We start from the raw sequence: 19,616 nt of genomic DNA, 5'->3' as shown, positions 1-19,616 counted from the left end.
TATTCTGGGATTCATTCTGGGATTCATTGTGGGATTCTGGGATCCATTCCGGGATCCATTCCAGGATTTATTCTGGGATTCATTCCGGGATCCATTCCAGGATTTATTCTGGGATCCACTCCGGGATTCATTCCAGGATTTATTCTGGGATCCACTCCGGGATTCATTCCAGGATTTATTCCAGAATCCATTCCGGGATTCATTCCAGGATTTATTCTGGGATCCATTCCGGGATCCATTCCAGGATTTATTCTGGGATTCATTCTGGGATTCATTCCAGGATCCATTCCAGGATCCATTCCGGGATTCATTCCAGGATTTATTCTGGGATCCATTCCGGGATCCATTCCAGGATCTATTCCGGGATCCATTCCAGGATCCATTCCGGGATCCATTCCATGATTCGTTCCGGGATACATTCCAGGATCCATTCCGGGATCCATTCCAGGATCCATTCCAGGATCCACTCCATGAATCATTTCGGGATCCATTCCAGGATCCATTCCGGGATTCATTCTGGGATCCATTCTGGGATTGATTCCAGGATTAATTCCAGGATTAATTCTGGGATTCTGGGATTCCGGGATTCATTTCAGGATTCTTTCTGGGATTTATTCCAGGACTTGTTCCGGGATTTATTCCAGGATTCCGGGATTTATTCTGGGATTAATTCCGGGATTAATTCTGGGATTCATTCTGGGATTCTGGGATTCATTTCAGGATTCGTTCTGGGATTTTGGGATTCCAGGATCGATTCCAGGATCCATTCCGGGATTAATTCCAGGATTCATTCTGGGATTCTGGGATTCATTCCAGGATTTGTTCTGGGATTTATTCCAGGATTAATTTCGGGATTTGTTCTGGGATTGTGGGATTCATTCCGGGATTTATTCCAGGACTCATTCCACGATTAATTCCGGGATTCATTCTGGGATTTTGGGATTCATTTTAGGATTCATTCTGGGATTCATTCTGGGATTTTGGGATTCATTCCAGGATTCATTCTGGGATTTTGGGATTCCAGGATTCATTCTGGGATTCATTCTGGGATTTTGGGATTCATTCCAGGATTCATTCTGGGATTTTGGGATTCTGGGATTAATTCCGGGATTCATTCTGGGATTCATTTCGGGATTGATTCCAGGATTCATTCTGGGATTCTGGGATTCATTCCGGGATTTATTCCGGGATTCTGGGATTCATTTCAGGATTTGTTCTGGGATTTTGGGATTTGTTGTGGGATTGCTTCAGGATTCCGGGATTTCCGGGAAAAGGGAAAAAGGGACAGGGAGAAGGACAAGGAATAAATGACAGAGGACAGGGGACAAGGGACAGGGAATGAGTGACAGAACAGGGAATGAGTGACAGGGGACAGGGAATGAGTGACAGGGGACAGGGAATGAGTGACAGGGGACAGGGAATGAGTGACAGGGGACAGGGAATGAGTGACAGGGGACAGGGGACAGGGAATGATTGACAGGGGACAGGGAATGATTGACAGGGGACAGGGGAGAGGGACAGGGGACAGGGACAGGGGACAGGGGACAGGGAATGATTGACAGGGGACAGGGGACAGGGAATGATTGACAGGGGACAGGGGACAGGGACAGGGGACAGGGAATGATTGACAGGGGACAGGGGACAGGGAATGATTGACAGGGGACAGGGAATGATTGACAGGGGACAGGGGAGAGGGACAGGGGACAGGGCAAGAGGCCAAGGCTGGGGGACCAGGGGCAGGAAGCAGGCGGATGAAAAAGGGAACAGGAAAAGGGAACAGGAAAAAGGGAACTGGGACAGGTGACAGTGACAAGGACAGTGGCAAGGACAGTGACAATGACACCGGTCACGTGACCCCGGCCACGTGACCCGCCCTCCCCTCGGCGCCCCCTGGCGGACCGTACCCCCTCCACCTTTCCCCCGCCTTAAATCTCGCGAGATCTCCCGCGGTGGGGTGGGGCGCGGGGGGGGCTCCACCGCGGCCGCGCCGCAAATCTCGCGAGAACTCGAGCGGCACGGCCGGGCTGAGGCGGAAGCGCCGCTTTGCCGCCATTGCCGGCTCCCTTCGGCCTCTGCCCACGGGGCCGGCGCCGGCAGCGGCGCCGGCACCGGGCCCGGCCCGCGGCGCCGCGGGTCCGCCATGGAGGCGAACGCAGCCAAGCGGAAGGAGCCGCGCAAGGCGTTGCGGGTTAAAGTCATCTCCATGGGCAACGCCGAGGTGGGCAAGGTGAGGCGCTGCGATTGGCTGGCGGACGGTGAAGGGCAGCTGGGTTGACCAATCAAGAGCGCGGGAGGGTGGGCGCTTTGCGCTGATTGGCGCGCGGTAGCCAATCAGCAGCCGGCAGAGCCTTGTTGTTGCCGCTGGGTGGGCGGGGCTTTGTGAGGTGATTGATAGGTGGGTGGGCGGTGCTTCAGGAACATGCGCTGTTCTGATTGGCTGGCGGGGAAGGGGGCGGGGCCTGCCGCTGGTACGGTGGGGAAGGCGCCGTTCCCAAATCCTGGAATTGTTGGGAATTGGCGGGAAATGCGGCTCCGGAGGAATTGCCGTGGGAATTGCCGCGGGAATTCCCGGTTTTCTGCCGGCCAGAGCTGCATCATCAAGCGGTACTGCGAGAAGAGGTTCGTGCCCAAGTACCTGGCCACCATCGGCATCGACTACGGCGTCACCAAGTGAGAGCGGGAATGTGGGAATGGTGGGAATGTGGGAATGTGGGAATGGTGGGAATGTGGGAATGGTGGGATTGGAGTGGGGATGGGAATGATGGGATTGGGAATTATGGGATGGGAATGTGGGAATGGGAATGATGGGAATGGGATGGGAATGATGGGAATGGGATGGAAATGATGGGATGGGAATGGGAATGATGGGAATGATGGGATGGGAATGGGAATGATGGGAATGGGAATGATGGGAATGATGGGAATGATGGGAATGGGAATGATGGGAATGATGGGAATGGGAATGATGGGAATGATGGGATGGGAATGGGAATGATGGGAATGGGAATGATGGGAATGATGGGATGGGAATGGGAATGATGGGAATGGGAATGATGGGAATGATGGGAATGGGAATGATGGGAATGATGGGAATTGGGAATGATGGGAATGATGGGATGGGAATGGGAATGATGGGAATGATGGGAATGATGGGAATGATGGGAATGGGAATGATGGGATTGGAGTGGGGATGGGAATGATGGGAATGATGGGATGGGAATGGGAATGATGGGAATGGGATGGGGATGGGAATGTGGCAGGAACGGGAATGATGGGAATGGGAATGGGTTTGGAAATGGGAATGATGGGATTGGGATGGTAAAAATGGAATGGGGATGGGGAGGGCAACGGGAATAACGGGATTGAGACTGGGAATAACAGGAATGGGATTGGGAATGGGAAAGGGAATGGGAACGGGAATGATGGGAATAACGGGACTGAGACTGGGAATAACAGGAATGGGATTGGGATTGGGGTTGGGTCTGGAATAATGGGATTGGCATGGGAATGGGAATAATTCCCATGACGGGAATGGGATGGGGTTGGGAACGGGAATGGGGCGGGAATGGGAATAGGAATAATGGGATTGGGTTTGGGAATGGGATTGGGAAAAATGGGAATGGGAACGGGGGACCAGGAGCAGCCCCTGCAGGTCGGAGCCAGGCGGGATCGGAATTCCTTCCTGGAAAATCGGGATGGGATGAGAGGGAACAGCCGAGAGCTTTTCCGGAGGAAAATCCCATTTTCCCAGGAATTTGGGAATGGTTCCCGCCCGGATCGGGGCTGGGAATTCCTGGGAATTTTTTTTCCCGGCTGGGCCATCCCGGAATTCCGGGATTTTCCCAGGGTGCAGATCCGGGATCGGGAGATCAAGGTGAACATTTTCGACATGGCCGGACACCCCTTCTTCTACGAGGTCAGAATTCCCAAAGTTCCCCCCGGAAAGCCGGGAATCCTTTCCCTGGCGTTTTCCCAACTTCTTCTCCCAAGTTTTTTCCCAGGGAATTCCCTCCATTCCCAGCCTGGGGTTGGATCCGGCCCCATCCCAAGGGAAGGGATTTTGGGAATTCCCTGGGAATTGGGGACTGCGGGAAGGGTCTCCCTATCCCAGAATTCCATAAAAATCCCTCGGGATGGATCCTGAGCGCCCTGGATCCCGGAATCCCGGAATGGCTTCAGTAATTCCCAAATAATTCCCAGAATAATTCCCAAAAAATTCCCGAATAATTCCTGAATATTTCCCCAGTAATTCCCAAACAATTCCCGGCTGATTCCTAAATAATTCCCGAGTAATTCCAGGTTCATTCCGGATCCAATCCCAGGCTGGGAATGGAGGGAATTCCCTGGGAAAACGGGGAGGGATTTGGGATTTGGGAAGGAATTCCTGGGGTATCCCAAAAAAAAAACCCCAAATCCCAGAAAATCCCTGGATTTCCTTTCCCGAATTCCATTAAAAATCCCTGGGGATGGATCCCGAGCCTCCTGGATCCCGGAATTCCTCGGGATGGGATCCAGGGATTTCCAATCCCACCCCATTCCCAGCCCGATCCGGCTTTTCCAGGAATCCACCAGCTCCTCCCCCAAACCCCCAATTCCCGCTGGGAATTCTGCTCCCGGCATCCCAAAAAACCCCAAAACTCCCCTCCCCCCACTCCATTTTCCATCCCCTCAGCTCCGATTTTTCCAGGGAATTTTTCTCCCTCCCCATCCCACAAATCCCAGATTTCCCAGGGGTGATTTTTCCTGGGATTCCGGTTTTTTCCCAGGATTGGATTTTTTTTTTTCCCGGGATTTTTGTTGTTTTATTCCTGGGATTTGTGTTTTATCCCGGAATTCAGTTTTCCCCAGGATTCATTTTTTTCTCAGGATTCATTTTTTCCCGGGATTTGTTTCTTCCCGGGATTTTTTTTCCCAGAATTCTTTTTTTTCCCAGGATTCATTTCTTTTCCCCAGAATTCACTTTTTTCCCGGGATTTGTGTTGGCTTTTTCCCCAGAATTCAGTTTTCCCTGGATTTGTGTGTTGTTTTTTCCCAGAATTCCATTTATTTCCCGGGGATTTGTGTTGTTTTTTCCCAGAATTTTTCCCGGGATTTGTGTTGCTTTTTCCCCAGAATTCAGTTTCTTCCTGGTGTTTGTGTTGTTTTTCCCGGGATTTGTGTTCTTTTTTCCCGGAATTTGTTTTTTCCCAGGATTTGTGTTCTTTTTTCCCAGAATTCACTTTTTTCCCAGGGTTTGTATGTTGTTTTTTCCTGGGATTTGTGCTGTTTTTCCCCAGAATTCACTTTTTTTTCTGGGATTTGTGTTGCTTTTTTCCCGGGATTTGTGTTCTTTTTCCCCGGAATTTTTCCCGGGATTCATGTTGTTTTTTCCCTGGGATTCGTTCTGTTTTTTCCCTGGGATTCGCGTAGCTTTTCCCAGAATTTGTGCTGTTTTCCCCCCAGAATTCCCTTTTCCCCGTGAATTTGTGTAGTTTTCCCCCGGAATTCCATGTATTCCCGCGGAATTCGCGTCGTTTTCCCCGGGAATTCCATTTATTCCCGCGGAATTCGCGTCGTTTTCCCCGCGAATTCCCTCCATCCCCGCCTCCGGGGTGTCCCGGCAGGTGCGGAACGAGTTCTACAAGGACACGCAGGGGGTGCTGCTGGTGTACGACGTGGGATCCAAGGAATCCTTCGATTCCCTGGATTCCTGGCTGGCCGAGATGCGCCAGGAGCTGGGGCCCCACGCCAGCCTGGACAACGTCGTCGTCGTCGTCTGCGCCAACAAGGTGTCGCTTCCCGACGTTCCCCACGCGCATTCCCGCTCCTTCCCACGGAATTAACCCAGATTGCGCAGAGTTTGCCCACATTTTTCACGGATTTTTCACGGATTTTTCCCAGAATTTTCAGATTTTGCCCAGATTTTTCCCGGATTTTGCCCAGATTTTGCCCGGATTTTTCCCAGATTTTTCCCAGATTTTTCCCAAATTTTTCCCAGATTTTTCTTGGATTTTTCCCAGATTTTTCCCAGATTTTTCCCAGATTTTTCATGGATTTTTCCCAGATTTTTCCACCAATTTTCAGATTTTTCCTGGATTTTTCTCAGATTTTTCCCGGATTTTTCCCAGAATTTTCAGATTTTTCCCAGATTTTGCCCAGATTTTTCCCCAATTTTTCCCGGATTTTTCCAAGATTTTTCCCAGATTTTCCCCAGATTTTTTCCCGGATTTTCCCCAAATTTTTCCCAAATTTTTCCAAGACTTTTCCCAGATTTTTCCCAGATTTTCCCCGGATTTTTCCCAGATTTTTCCCAGAATTTTTGGTTTTTTTCCCGGATTTTTCCCGGATTTTTCCTGGATTTTTCCCAGAATTTTCAGATTTTTCCCAGATTTTTCCCAGATTTTTCATGGATTTTTCCCGGATTTTTCCCAGATTTTTCCACGAATTTTCAGATTTTTCCTGGATTTTTCTCAGATTTTTCCCGGATTTTTCGCAGAATTTTTCGGATTTTTCCCAGATTTTTCCTCGATTTTCCCCAGAATTTTCCCGGATTTTTCCAAGATTTTTCCCAGATTTTCCCCAGATTTTTTCCCAAATTTTTCCCAAATTTTTCCAAGACTTTTCCCAGATTTTTCCCAGATTTTCCCCGGATTTTTCCCAGATTTTTCCCAGATTTTTCCCAGAATTTTTGGTTTTTTTCCCGGATTTTTCCCGGATTTTTCCCGGATTTTTCCCAGAATTTTCAGATTTTTCCCAGATTTTTCCCAGACTTTTCTTGGATTTTTTCCAGGATTTTTTTTCCCAGAATTTTCAGATTTTGCCCAGATTTTTCCCAGATTTTTCCCAGATCTTTCCCAAATTTTTCCAAGATTTTTCCCAGAATTTTTGGTTTTTTTCCCGGATTTTTCCCGGATTTTTCCTGGATTTTTCCCAGAATTTTCAGATTTTTCCCAGATTTTTCCTGGATTTTTCCCAGATTTTTCCCAGAATTTTTGGTTTTTTTCTCAGATTTTTCCTCAGATTTTTCCCATACTTTTTTCCAGATTTTTTCCTAGATTTTTCCCAGAATTACCAGATTTTTCCAAGATTTTCCCCAGTTTTTTCCCAGAATTAGTGGATTTTTCCCGGAGTTTTCCCAGATTTTTCCCATACTTATTCCCAGATTTTCCCCAGATTTTTCCCAGATTTTTCCCAGATTTTTTCCTAGATTTTCCCCAGATTTTTCCCAGATTGTTCCCAGAAATCTTGGATTTTTCCCATACTTTTTCCTAGATTTTTCCCAGATTTTTTTCCCAGATTTTCCCATAATTCATGGATTTTTCCCGGATTTTCCCCAGATTTTTCCCAAGATTTTCCCAGAACTTCCAGATTTTTCCAAGATTCCCCCAGAATTCCCAGATCTGTTTTTCCCACATTTCCCGGTGCTGGGGGCTTGCACTTCTCCCATCCCCCATCCCCCCATCCACAGCATTCCCGGCCCCATTCCCGGTGCCATTCCCGGTGTCATTCCCGGTGTTCCCAGCCCCATTCCCGGTGTTCCCAGCCCCATTCCCGGTGTCATTCCCGGTGTTCCCAGCCCCATTCCCATGCCCATTCCCGGTGTTATTCCCGGTGTTCCCAGCCCCATTCCCGGTGTCATTCCCGGTGTTGCTAGCCCCATTCCCGGTGTTCCCAGCCCCATTCCCGGTGTTATTCCCAGCCCCATTCCCGGGGTCATTCCCGGTGTTCCCAGCCCCATTCCCGGTGTTCCCAGCCCCATTCCCGGTGTCATTCCCAGCCCCATTCCCAGCCCCATTCCCGGTGTTCCCAGCCCCATTCCCGGTGTTCCCAGCCCCATTCCCGGTGTTCCCAGCCCCATTCCCGGTGTTCCCAGCCCCATTCCCGGTGTTTTCCCGGCGCAGGTGGAGGCGGGCCGGGCGCGGGCGGTGGACGAGAGCGAGGGGCGGCTCTGGGCCGAGAGCCGCGGGTTCCTCTACTGCGAAACCTCGGCCCAGAGCGGGGAGGGCATCCAGGAGATGTTCCAGGTGCCGGGAATGACACGGGAATGCGGGAATGGCTGGGGGGATGAGAGGGATCCAGGAGATGTTCCGGGTGCCGGGAATGACACGGGAATGCGGGAATCTGGGAATGCTGGGATGGCTGGGGGGATGAGAGGGATCCAGGAGATGTTCCAGGTGCCGGGAATGACACGGGAATGCGGGAATCTGGGAATGCTGGGATGGCTGGGGGGATGAGAGGGATCCAGGAGATGTTCCAGGTGCCGGGAATGACACGGGAATGCGGGAATCTGGGAATGCGGGAATGGCTGGGGGGATGAGAGGGATCCAGGAGATGTTCCGGGTGCCGGGAATGATAGGGAATGCGGGAATCTGGGAATGCGGGAATGGGAACTGAGGATTTGGGGATTGGGAATTGGGATGAGAGGGATCCAGGAGATGTTCCAGGTGCCGGGAATGACGGGAATGACGGGAATCTGGGAATTGGGATGAAGAGAGGGATGAAAGGGCATCCAGGAGATGTTCCAGGTGCCGGGAATGATAGGGAATGCGGGAATCTGGGAATGCTGGGATGGCTGGGGGGATGAGAGGGATCCAGGAGACGTTCCAGGTGCCGGGAATGACACGGGAATGCGGGAATGCGGGAATGGCTGGGGGGATGAGAGGGATCCAGGAGATGTTCCAGGTGCCGGGAATGACACGGGAATGCGGGAATCTGGGAATGCGGGAATGGGAACTGAGGATTTGGGGATTGGGAATTGGGATGAGAGGGATCCAGGAGATGTTCCAGGTGCCGGGAATGACGGGAATGACGGGAATCTGGGAATTGGGATGAAGAGAGGGATGAAAGGGCATCCAGGAGGTGTTCCAGGTGCCGGGAATGACACGGGAATGCGGGAATGCGGGAATGCGGGAATGGCTGGGGGGATCAGGAATTGGGAGGGATGAGAGGGATCCAGATGTTCCAGGTGCCAGGAGTTGGGAATTGGGAACTGGGAATTGGGAATTGGGATGAGAGGGATCCAGGAGGTGTTCCAGGTGCCGGGAATGATAGGGAATGCGGGAATCTGGGAGTTGGGGATTGGGAATTGATTGGGAATTGATTGGGAATTGATTGGGAATTGATTGGGAATTGATTGGGAATTGACTGGGAATGGGGAATTGGGGATTGGGAATTGGGAACTGGGATGAAGGGAGGGATGAGAGGGCATCCAGGAGATGTTCCAGGTGCCGGGAATGAGCCAGAATTCCCAGCGGGATTCTGGGATTCGGAACGGTTGGGGGTTGGGAATGGGGAGTTGGAGTTTGGGGATTGGGAATCGGGGATTTGGGAATTGGGGATTTGGGGTTTGGGAATGTGGGAATTGGGAATGTGGGAATTGGGAATTTGGGAATGTGGGAATCGGGGATTTGGGAATTGGGTGGGAATTCAGGATGAGGGGGATGGATGAGAGCGACCCAGGAGATTTCCCGGGTGGAAATTCCCGGAAGGAATCCGGGTGGGAACAGCGGGAGATGTGGGAATTGGGGAATGTGGGAATTGGGAACGTGGGAATTGGGAATTTGGGAATTGGGAATGTGGGAATTGGGGATTTGGGAATTGGGGAATGTGGGAATTGGGAATGTGGGAATTGGGAATTGGGAATGTGGGAATTGGGAATGTGGGAATTGGGAATTTGGGAATTGGGAATTTGGGAATTGGGAATTGGGAATTGGGAATTTGGGAATTGGGAACGTGGGAATTGGGGATTGGGAATGTGGGAATTGGGAATGTGGGAATTGGGGATTGGGAATGTGGGAATTGGGGATTGGGAATGTGGGAATTGGGAATTGGGGAATTGGGAATTGGGGAATGTGGGAATTGGGAATTTGGGAATTGGGAATTGGGAATGTGGGAATTGGGAATTTGGGAATTGGGAATGTGGGAATTGGGAATTGGGAATGTGGGAATTTGGAATGTGGGAATTGGGAATGTGGGAATTGGGAATGTGGGAATTGGGAATTGGGAATTGGGGAATGTGGGAATTGGGAATTGGGAATTTGGGATTTGTGATTTGAGGATTTGGGAATTGGGTGGGAATTCGGGATGGGGGGGATGGATGAGAGCGACCCAGGAGATTTCCCGGGTGGGAATTCCCATCGGGGATCCGGGTGGGAACGGCGGGAGCCGGGCAGGAAAGGGCTGACGGGAACCGCGGACGGGAACCTTCCGGGATGCCGGAATTCCCAGACTTTCTACTCGGCCCTGCTGGAGCTGTGCGAGAACGGCGGGAAGCGGCCGGCGGGCGGCGCCGGGATCGGCTTCACGCGGGAGCAGGCGGACGCCATCCGCAGGATCCGCAGCAGCAAGGACAGCTGGGACACGCTGGGGCTCAAACCCGGAGCCACCAGGTGCGGGGGGAGAGCCGGAATTCCCGCGGGGAGAGCCGGAATTCCCGCGGGAAAAGGAGTTTCCTGCAGGAAAAGGTTGATTTTCCGTGGGAAAAGGTGGAATTTCCGTGGGAAAAGGTGGAATTCCCATGGGGAGAGGCAGAATTCCCGAGGGAAAAGGAGTTTCCTGCTGGAAATGGTGGAATTCCCACGGGAAAAGGTGGAATTTCCATGGGAAAAGGTGGAATTCCTGCAGGAAAAGCAGAAATCCCATGGGAAAAGGTGGAATTCCCATGGGGAGAGGCGGAATTCCCACGGGAAAAGGTGGAATTCCCACCGGAAAAGCAGAAATCCCATGGGAAAAGGTGGAATTCCCATGGGAAAAGGCGGAATTCCCATGGGAAAAGGCGGAATTCCCATGGGAAAAGATGGAATTCTTTGGGGGGAAGGGCGGAATTCCCATGGGAAAAGGAATTTTCTGCAGGAAAAGGCGGAATTACTGCGGGAAAAGGCGGAATCCCCATGGGAAAAGGAACTTCCTGCAGGAACAGCTGGAATTCACACGGGAAGAGCTGGAATTTCCATGGGAAAAGCCGGAATTCCCACGGGAAGAGGCGGAATTCCAACAGGAAAAGATGGATTTCCCACGGGAAAAGGAATTTCCTGCTGGAAATGGCGGAATTCCCGCAGGAAAAGGCAGAAATTCCATGGGGAGAGGCGGAATTCTCGCAGGAAAAAGGAATTCCCACGGGAAAAGGCGGAATTCCCACGGGAAAAGGAATTTCCTGCTGGAAATGGTGGAATTCCTGCAGGAAAAGGCGGAATTCCCGCTGGAAGAGGCGGAATTCCCGTGGGAAGTGGTTGAATTCCCACGGGAAAAGGCGGAATTCCCGAGGGAAAATGAATTTCCTGCAGGAAAAGGCGGAATTCCCACAGGAAAAGCAGAAATTCCATGGGGAGAGGCAGAATTCCCATGGGAAAAGCCGGAATTCCCACGGGAAGAGGCGGAATTCCCGCGGAGAGAGGAATTTCCTGCAGGAAAAGGCGGAATTCCCATGGGGAAAAGGCAGAATTCCCGCAGGAAAAGGCGGAATTCCCATGGGGAAAAGGCAGAAATCCCACGGGAAAAGGCGGAATTCCCATGGGGAGAGGCGGAATTCCCGAGGGAAAAGGCGGAATTCCTGAGGGGAAAGGAATTTCCTGCAGGAAATGAAGGGATTTCCAAAGGAAAAGGTGGAATTCCCACGGGAAAAGGCGGAATTCCCACGGGAAAAGGCGGAATTCCCACGGGAAATGGTTGAATTCCCGTGGGAAAAGGCGGAATTCCCGAGGGAAAAGCTGAAATTCCCGCGGGGAAAAAGTGGAAATTCCCACAGGAGAGGCGGAATTCCCATCGGAAAAGGCGGGATTCCTCTGGGAAAAAGGTGGAAGTTCCCATTGGAAAAGGTGGAATTCCTGCGGGGAGAGGCAGAATTCCCGTGGGAAAAGGCGGAATTCCTATGGAAAAAAAGTGTGATTCCCACGGGAAAAGGTGGAAATTCCCTGAGAAAAGATGGAATTCCCGTGGGAAAAGGCGGGAATTCCTGGGAGCGTCCAAGGAAAAGCCGGAGCGGATTGGTGGGAATGGGGTGGGATTGGGAATCCACAGATCCCATCCCACGGAATTCCGGGATCCAGGAGGCTCGGGATCCATCCCCAGGGATTTTTATGGAATTCTGGGAAGGGATTTTCTGGGATTTGGGGTTTTTTTTTTGGGATACCCCAGGAATTCCTTCCCAAATCCCAAATCCCTCCCCGTTTTCCCAGGGAATTCCCTCCATTCCCAGCCTGGGATTGGATCCCGAATGAACCTGGAATTACTCGGGAATTATTTGGGAATTTTTCGGGAATTAATTGGGAATTATTTGGGAATTACTTGTTAATTATTCAGGAATTTTTTCTGGAATTATTCTGGAATTATTTGGGAATTATTGAAGCCATTCCGGGATTCCGGGATCCAGGGCGCTCAGGATCCATCCCGAAGGGATTTTTATGGAATTCTGGGATAGGGAGACCCTTCCTGGAGTCCCCAATTCCCAGGGAATTCCCAAAATCCCTTCCCTTGGGATGGGGCTGGATCCAACCCCAGGCTGGGATTTGGGAGGGAATTCCCTGGGAAAAACGGGGCAGGAATTTGGGATTTGGGAATTCCCAGCGAATCCTTGGAATTTTTCCACGGGAATATCGCAGCTCTCCCGGATCAAGGAACATTCCCAGCTCCTGAACCGTACCGGAATTCCCCGAATCCCAATTCCTCAGGAAAAAATTCCCGGAGAAAATCCATCCTCCGGGACTGGTTTTTCCCTGGAATTCCGGACTCGTTCCCAACTCCGCCCTTCCCTCATCCCCGGGATATTCCAGGAGCTCTTCCCAGACCTCAAATCCCTAAAAATCCCGCGGGAAGATCCAGCTGGAGCCGGGAATTTTTCCTTCATCCCGAATTTTAAAACCCCCGGGAATTCTCAGGATGAAAATTCTCCCCCAAATCCTTCCTTTTATTCCAAATTTTCCCCGTTTTTCCCCCATTTTTTCCAGTTTTTTCCTTTTCCCGCCGCTCTCCTCTCATTCCCAGGGCTGGGAATTCCAAGATTTTCCCCCTCATCCCGATTTTTAACCCTCCAGGAATTCTCAGGATGAAAATTCCCCCCCAAATCCTCACATTCATTCCCGAATTTCCCCATTTTCCCCAATTTTTTCCTTTCCCGCCGCTCTCCTCCCATTCCCAGGGCTGGGAATTCCAGGGTTTTTTCCCCCCTCATCCCAAATTTTACACCCCCAGGAATTCTCTGGATGAGAATTCTGAGAATTCCCACCCAAATCCTCCCATTCATCCCCAAATTTCCCCATTTTTCCCCAAATTTTCCCCATTTTTTCCCCGATTTTCCCCATTTTTCCCCATTTTCCCGCTTTCCCCTCCCTGGCCCCTTCCCCTGACCATTCCCAGGGCTGGGAATCCCGGGATTTTTTCCCCCTCATCCCAAATTTTAACCCTCCAGGAATTCTCAGGATGACAATTCCAGCCCAAATCCTTCCTTTTATTCCGGATTTTCCCCAAATTTTCCCCAATTTTTCCCCATCTTTCCCCGATTTTTCCCCCTTTTTCCCCATTTTCCCGATTTCCCCTCCCCCACCCCTCATCCTGACCATTCCCAGGGTTGGGAATTCCGGGATTTTTCCCTGATTCCCGGTTTTTTTTCCCCCCGCAGGGAGGAGGTGAGCAAGGCCTATCGGCGCCTGGCCGTGCTCCTGCACCCCGACAAGTGCCCGGCCCCCGGCAGCGAGGACGCCTTCAAGGCCCTGGGCAGCGCCCGCGCCGCGCTCCTCAAAAACATTCCCTAAAAATTCCCGGGAAAAACCCCAAAATTCCCACTTTTTTCCCGATTTTTTCCCAATTTTTTCCGATTTTTCCTGATTTTTTCCTGATTTTTTTCCCATTTTTTTCCCGCTTTTTTCCCTTCAAGGCTTGAGCAGCGCTCCTCAAAAACACTCCCTAAAGATTCCCGGGAAAAACCCAAAAAATTCCCAGGAAAACCCCAAAAATTCCCACTTTTTTCCCAATTTTTTCCCGATTTTTTCCCAATTTTTCCAATTTTTTCCTGATTTTTTCCTGATTTTTTCCCATTTTTTTCCCGCTTTTTTCCCTTCAAGGCTTGAGCAGCGCTCCTCAAAAACACTCCCTAAAAATTCCTGGGAAAAACCCAAAAAATTCCCAGGAAAACCCCAAAAATTCCCACTTTTTTCCCAATTTTTTACTGACTTTTTTCCCAATTTTTCCTGATTTTTCCTGATTTTTTTCCCATTTTTTTCCCGCTTTTTTCCCTTCAAGGCTTGAGCAGCGCTCCTCAAAAACACTCCCTAAAAATTCCTGGGAAAAACCCCAAAATTCCCACTTTTTTCCCGATTTTTTGCAATTTTTTCCCAATTTATTTCCTAATTTTTCACAATTTTTTCACAATTTTTCACAATTTTCCCGATTTTTTCCCTTCAAGGCCCTGGGCAGCGCCCGCGCCGCGCTCCTCAAAAACATTCCCTAAAAATTCCCGGGAAAAACCCCAAAATTCCCACTTTTTTCCCAATTTTTTCCCGATTTTTCCCCAATTTTTTCCAATTTTTTCCTGATTTTTTCCTGATTTTTTCCCATTTTTTTCCCGCTTTTTTCCCTTCAAGGCTTGAGCAGCGCTCCTCAAAAACACTCCCTAAAAATTCCCGGGAAAAACCCAAAAAATTCCCAGGAAAACCCCAAAAATTCCCGATTTTTTTCCCAATTTTTTCCCAATTTTTTCCGATTTTTCCTGATTTTTTCCTGATTTTTTTCCCATTTTTTTCCCGCTTTTTTCCCTTCAAGGCTTGAGCAGCGCTCCTCAAAAACACTCCCTAAAAATCCCTGGGAAAAACCCCAAAATTCCCACTTTTTTCCCGATTTTTTGCAATTTTTTCCCGATTTATTTCCTAATTTTTCACAATTTTTTCACAATTTTTCCCAGTTTTCCCGATTTTTTCCCTTCAAGGCCCTGGGCAGCGCCCGCGCCGCGCTCCTCAAAAACATTCCCTAAAAATTCCCGGGAAAAACCCCAAAATTCCCGGTTTTTTTCCAATTTTTTCCTGATTTTTTCTGATTTTTTTCCCGATTTTTCCTGATTTTTTCACAATTTTTTTCCAATTTTTCACAATCTTTTCACAGTTTTTCCCGATTTTCCCAATTTTTCCCCTTCAAGGCCCTGGGCCGCGCTCCTCAAAAATATTCCCTAAAAATTCCCGGGAAAAACCCAAAAATTCCTGGTTTTTTTCTCCCAAAATTTTCCCGATTTTTCCCCAATTTTTCCCACAATTTTTTCATTTTTTCCCAATTTTTTTCCATTTTTTTTTCACTTTTTCCCCAATTTTTCCTGATTTTTTTCGCAATTTTTCCTGATTTTTTTCCCCTTCAAGCAAAAACATCCCCTAAAAATTCCCGGGAAAAACCCAAAAATTCCCAGGAAAAACCCCCAAATTCCTGGTTTTTCCAATTTTTCCTGATTTTTTCACACTTTTCCCCAATTTTTCCCCAATTTTTCCCAATTTTTCCCAGTTTTTTCCCCTTCAAGTCCCTGGGCCGCGCCCCTCAAAAACATTCCCTAGGGAAAAAAATTCCTGGAAAAACCCCAAAATTCCCAATTTTCCAACTGCTGCGACCCCGGCGCTGCCAATTCCCGGGATTTTTCCCCAATCCCGAATTTTAAACCCCCGGAATTTTGTGTTTTAATTCCCAATTATTTTGAATTTTCCCAGTTTTTGTTTCTTACCGATTTCCTGGGATCCCAGGGCTGGGAATTCCGGGATTTTCTTCTCCCTCATCCCAAATTTTAACACCCCCAGGAATTCTCAGGATGAGAGAATTGAATTTTTCCTGTTATTTTTCCCATTTTCCCAATTTTTCCTGATTTTTCCCAATTTTTCCCCAATTTTTTCCCAATTTTTCCCCATTTTTCCTGATTTATCCCAATTTTCCCCCATTTTTCCAATTTTTCCCGATTTTTCCCAATTTTTTCCCGATTTTCCCCAATTTTTTCCTGATTTTCCCCAATTTTCCCATTTTTCCTGATTTTTCCCATTTTTACCCATTTCCCCCCACTTTTTCCATTTTTCCCAAATTTCCCATTTTTCCCAATTTTCGCATTTTTCCCCGATTTTTTGCCGTTTTTCCAATTTTCCCCAATTTTCCCATTTGTCTCCATTTTTTTCCATTTTTTCCATTTTTCCCCATTTTTCCTGATTTTTCCCATTTTTTCCCATTTTCCCCAATTTTCCCGATTTTTTTCCTGTTTTTTTTCCCAATTTTTCACGAATTTTTCCCGAATTTTTTCTGATTTTTTCCCCATTTTTTTTCCTGTTTTTTTCCCATTTTTTCCTGATTTTTCCCAATTTTTACCATTTTCCCAATTCTTTCCATTTTTCCCATTTTTCCCATTTTCTTCATTTTTCCCATTTTTCCCCAAATTTTTCCTCATTTTTCCCATTTTCCCCAATTTTTCCCGATTTTTTTTCCTGGTTTTTTTCCCAATTTTTCCCAAATTTTTCCCAAATTTTTTCTGATTTTTTTCCCTTTTTTTTTTCCCGATTTTTCCCGATTTTTCCCATTTTTCCCGAATTTTTTTCTGATTTTTTTACCCTTTTTTTTCCCGATTTTTCCCATTTTTTCCCCATTTTCCCCAAATTTCCCAATTTTTTTCCTGTTTTTTTCCCAATTTTTCCCGATTTTTCCCAACTTTTGCCATTTTCCCAATTCTTTCCATTTTCCCCATTTTCTTCAATTTTCCCATTTTTTCCCCGAATTTTTTCCTGATTTTTCCCCATTTTTCCCAATTTTCCTGATTTTTTTTCCATGTTCCCCAATTTTTCCCAATTTTCCCCCGATTTTTCCCAATTTTTCCCGATTTTTCCCTCCCGATCTCCTCTGATCCAAGGGAAAACATTCCCGGATTTCTGGGGGAGTTTTCCTGCTTTTTTGGGGGTTATTCCAAATTTTGGGGGTTTTTTCCTGTTTTTTCCCAGTTTTCTGGGTTCTTTTCCCAGGTTTTTGGGGTTTTTTCCCGGTTTTCCAGCGTTTATTCCCAATTTTTGGGTTTTTTTCCTGGTTCTTTTGGGATTCTTCCCAGTTCCCTGGGGGCTCTTCCCGGTTTTTGAGGGGTTATTCCTGAATTTCTGGGGTTTTTCCCCAATTTTCCAGGGTTTTCCCAGTTTTCTGAGGGTTATTCCCGGTTTTTTTGAGGTTTTTTTCCCGGTTTTCCAGGGTTTATTCCCGGTTTTCCGGGGATTATTCCCGGTTTAGGAATTCTGGGAATTGCGAGATTCCCGGGATGGAATTCCCGGATTATTCCGGAGCCGCTGGAATGGACTTGGACTCTCTGGAATTCCAGGAAAAGCTTCAAAATTCCGGGAAAATCTTCGGAATCCCGGGAAAAGCTCCAGCCCCGAGGATATTTATGGAATATTTATGGAATCCTTGTGGAATATTTATGGAATATTTATGGAATTTTCTGGAATTCCCAGAGTTTCCCGTCCCCTTTCCCAACCCCGGGGAGAATCCGGGATCCCATCCCGCCGGGAATTCGGGATTTTCCCGCTGCAAATATTTGGGATTTTCCCACTTCCGGGAAGCTTTTCCATGGATTTTTTTTTTTTCCCCTAAAACCCAGATTTTAATCCCAAATTCCCGATTTTCCCCTTCCCGCCGACGTTCCGGGATCGGAATTCCGGGGAAATCCGGGATAAAAATCCCGTTTTTTTCCCAATTTTCCAAGGGAAATATTCCCAGAATTCCCTGGAATCTTCCCCATTTCCCTGAAATTCCGTTCCCCGTTCCCGTTTCTCCAGGATTTTTTCCCACCAAATCCCGGGATCCCGGCACAATTCCCGATTTTTTTTCTTCCCGGATTTTCATGGCGCCGATCCCGACTTTTTTATGCATTAAAATCCCGCTTGGAAAACCGGGAATTCTGGGAGCCGTCGCCTCGTTTGGATTCGTTTTTCCGGCTGGAGCCGGATCCCAGGGAATGCTGGAGGATGTTGGGAATTATTGGGAATTAGTTGGGAATTAGTTGGGAATTACTGGGGTTTTATTGGGATTTTTTGGGATTTACTGGGAATTTATTGGGAATTACTGGGAATTCTTGGGATTTTTTTGGGAATTCTTGGGATTTTTTTGGGAATTCTTGGGATTTTTTGGGATTTATTGGGAATTATTGGGATTTACTGGGAATTTATTGGGAATTCTTGGGATTTTTTGGGAATTCTTGGGATTTTTTGGAATTTTTTGGGATTTATTGGGAATTACTGGGAATTCTTGGGATTTTTTGGGGAATTCTTGGGATTTTTTGGGAATTCTTGGGATTTTTTGGGATTTATTGGGATTTACTGGGCATTTATTGGGATTTATTGGGAATTACTGGGAATTCTTGGGAATTCTTGGAATTTTTTGGGAATTCTTGGGATTTTTTGGGATTTATTGGGAATTATTGGGATTTATCGGGAATTATTTGGATTTTTTTTGATTTTTTGGGAATTGGGATTTATTGGGAATTATTCAGCAATTATTGGGAATTATTGGGTTTTATTGGGAATTTTTGGGATTTATTGGGAATTATTTGGATTTTTTGGGAATTGGTGGGATTTAATGGGAATTATTTGGGAATTATTGGGTTTTATTGGGATTTTTTTTGGGAATTCCTGCGAATTTTTGGGGATTTTTTTGGGAATTATTTGGGAATTATTGGGAATTTTTGGGGTTTTTTTTTTTATTTTTTGGGAATTATTGGGAGTTATTGGGATTTATGGGGAATTATTTGTATTTATTGGGATTTTTTGGGAATTACTGGGTTTGAGAATTCTTGGGATTTTTTGGGGAATTATTGGGAATTTTTTTGGAATTATTGGGATTTATTGGGAATTATATGGATTTATTGGGTTTTATTGGGAATTTTTGGGATTTTTTGGGATTTTTTTTGGGAATTATTGAGAATTTTTGGGATTTATTGGGATTTATTGGGATTTTTTGGGAATTATTGGGAATTTTTTGGACTTTTGGGAATTATTGGGAGTTATTGGGATTTTTTTGGGAATTACCGGGATTAATTGGGAATTATTTGGATTTTTTGGGATTTATTGAGATTTTGGGGGATTATTTGGGAATTATTGGGATTTATTGGGATTTAATAGGAATTATTGGGATTTATTAGGAATTATTGGGATGTTTTCAGAATTATTGGGATTTTTAGGGAATTATTGGGATTTTCTGGGAATTACTGGAATTTTCTAGGATTTATTGGGATTTTTTTGGAATCGGTGGGATTTATTGGGAATTATTTGGACTTTTTGGGAATTCTTGGGAATTATCGGGATTTAATTGGATTTATTGAGGCTTTTTGGGAATTATTGGGAATTATTGGGATTTTTGGGGATTTTTATGGAATTCGGGAAAGGAAATCCAGGGATTTTCTGGGATTTGGGGGTTTTTTTTTGGGATACCCCAGGAATTCCTTCCCAAATCCCAAATCCCAAATCCCTCCCCGTTTTCCCAGGGAATTCCCTCCATTCCCAGCCTGGGATTGGATCCGGAATGAACCTGGGATTATTCGGGAATTATTTGGGAATTATTCGGAAATTATTTGGGAATTACTGAAGCCATTCCGGGATCCAGGATCCATCAGGATTCATCCCGAAGGATTTTTATGGAATTCTGGGATAGGGAGACCC

At 47.3% G+C, this 19,616-nt stretch overlaps 1 protein-coding gene across 3 annotated transcripts; it reads left to right on the top strand.

Moving 5' to 3' along the window:
- The first annotated feature begins 2,127 nt into the window (after window positions 1-2,127).
- Window positions 2,128-13,832, top strand: DNAJC27 (DnaJ heat shock protein family (Hsp40) member C27). Of its 3 annotated transcripts, XM_088052957.1 has the most exons (7): window positions 2,128-2,227; window positions 2,588-2,670; window positions 3,847-3,916; window positions 5,604-5,768; window positions 7,881-8,003; window positions 10,207-10,367; window positions 13,592-13,832. In XM_088052957.1, the coding sequence occupies exons 1-7, from the start codon at window positions 2,141-2,143 to the stop codon at window positions 13,722-13,724; spliced, it is 822 nt and encodes a 273-aa protein (XP_087909083.1). In that variant the 5' UTR covers window positions 2,128-2,140; the 3' UTR covers window positions 13,725-13,832. The 3 variants fall into 3 exon arrangements, with proteins under 3 accessions (XP_087909083.1, XP_087909081.1, XP_087909082.1); XM_088052955.1 differs by lacking the exon at window positions 13,592-13,832 and having other exon boundaries at window positions 10,207-11,357; XM_088052956.1 differs by lacking the exons at window positions 3,847-3,916; window positions 13,592-13,832 and having other exon boundaries at window positions 2,172-2,227; window positions 10,207-11,357.
- Window positions 13,833-19,616: the final 5,784 nt, after the last annotated feature.

This window comes from Pseudopodoces humilis, chromosome 3 (assembly GCF_049639895.1).
Source record: "Pseudopodoces humilis isolate 2021_Gansu_Grassland_sample_001 chromosome 3, ASM4963989v1, whole genome shotgun sequence".
Taxonomy (NCBI): Eukaryota; Metazoa; Chordata; class Aves; order Passeriformes; family Paridae; genus Pseudopodoces; species Pseudopodoces humilis.
Note: the sequence above shows the minus strand (reverse complement) of the source record. Positions and strands in the feature narration are given on the sequence as shown.

Excerpts from the sequence above, each read along its gene's own strand:
- DNAJC27 (XM_088052955.1), top strand. The coding sequence starts at position 2,141 with ATGGAGGCGAACGCAGCCAAGCGGAAGGAGCCGCGCAAGGCGTTGCGG. Across the intron at positions 2,671-3,846 it reads ATCGACTACGGCGTCACCAA|GGTGCAGATCCGGGATCGGG; the intron begins GTGAGAGCGGGA and ends GGATTTTCCCAG. Across the intron at positions 8,004-10,206 it reads GCATCCAGGAGATGTTCCAG|ACTTTCTACTCGGCCCTGCT; the intron begins GTGCCGGGAATG and ends CGGAATTCCCAG.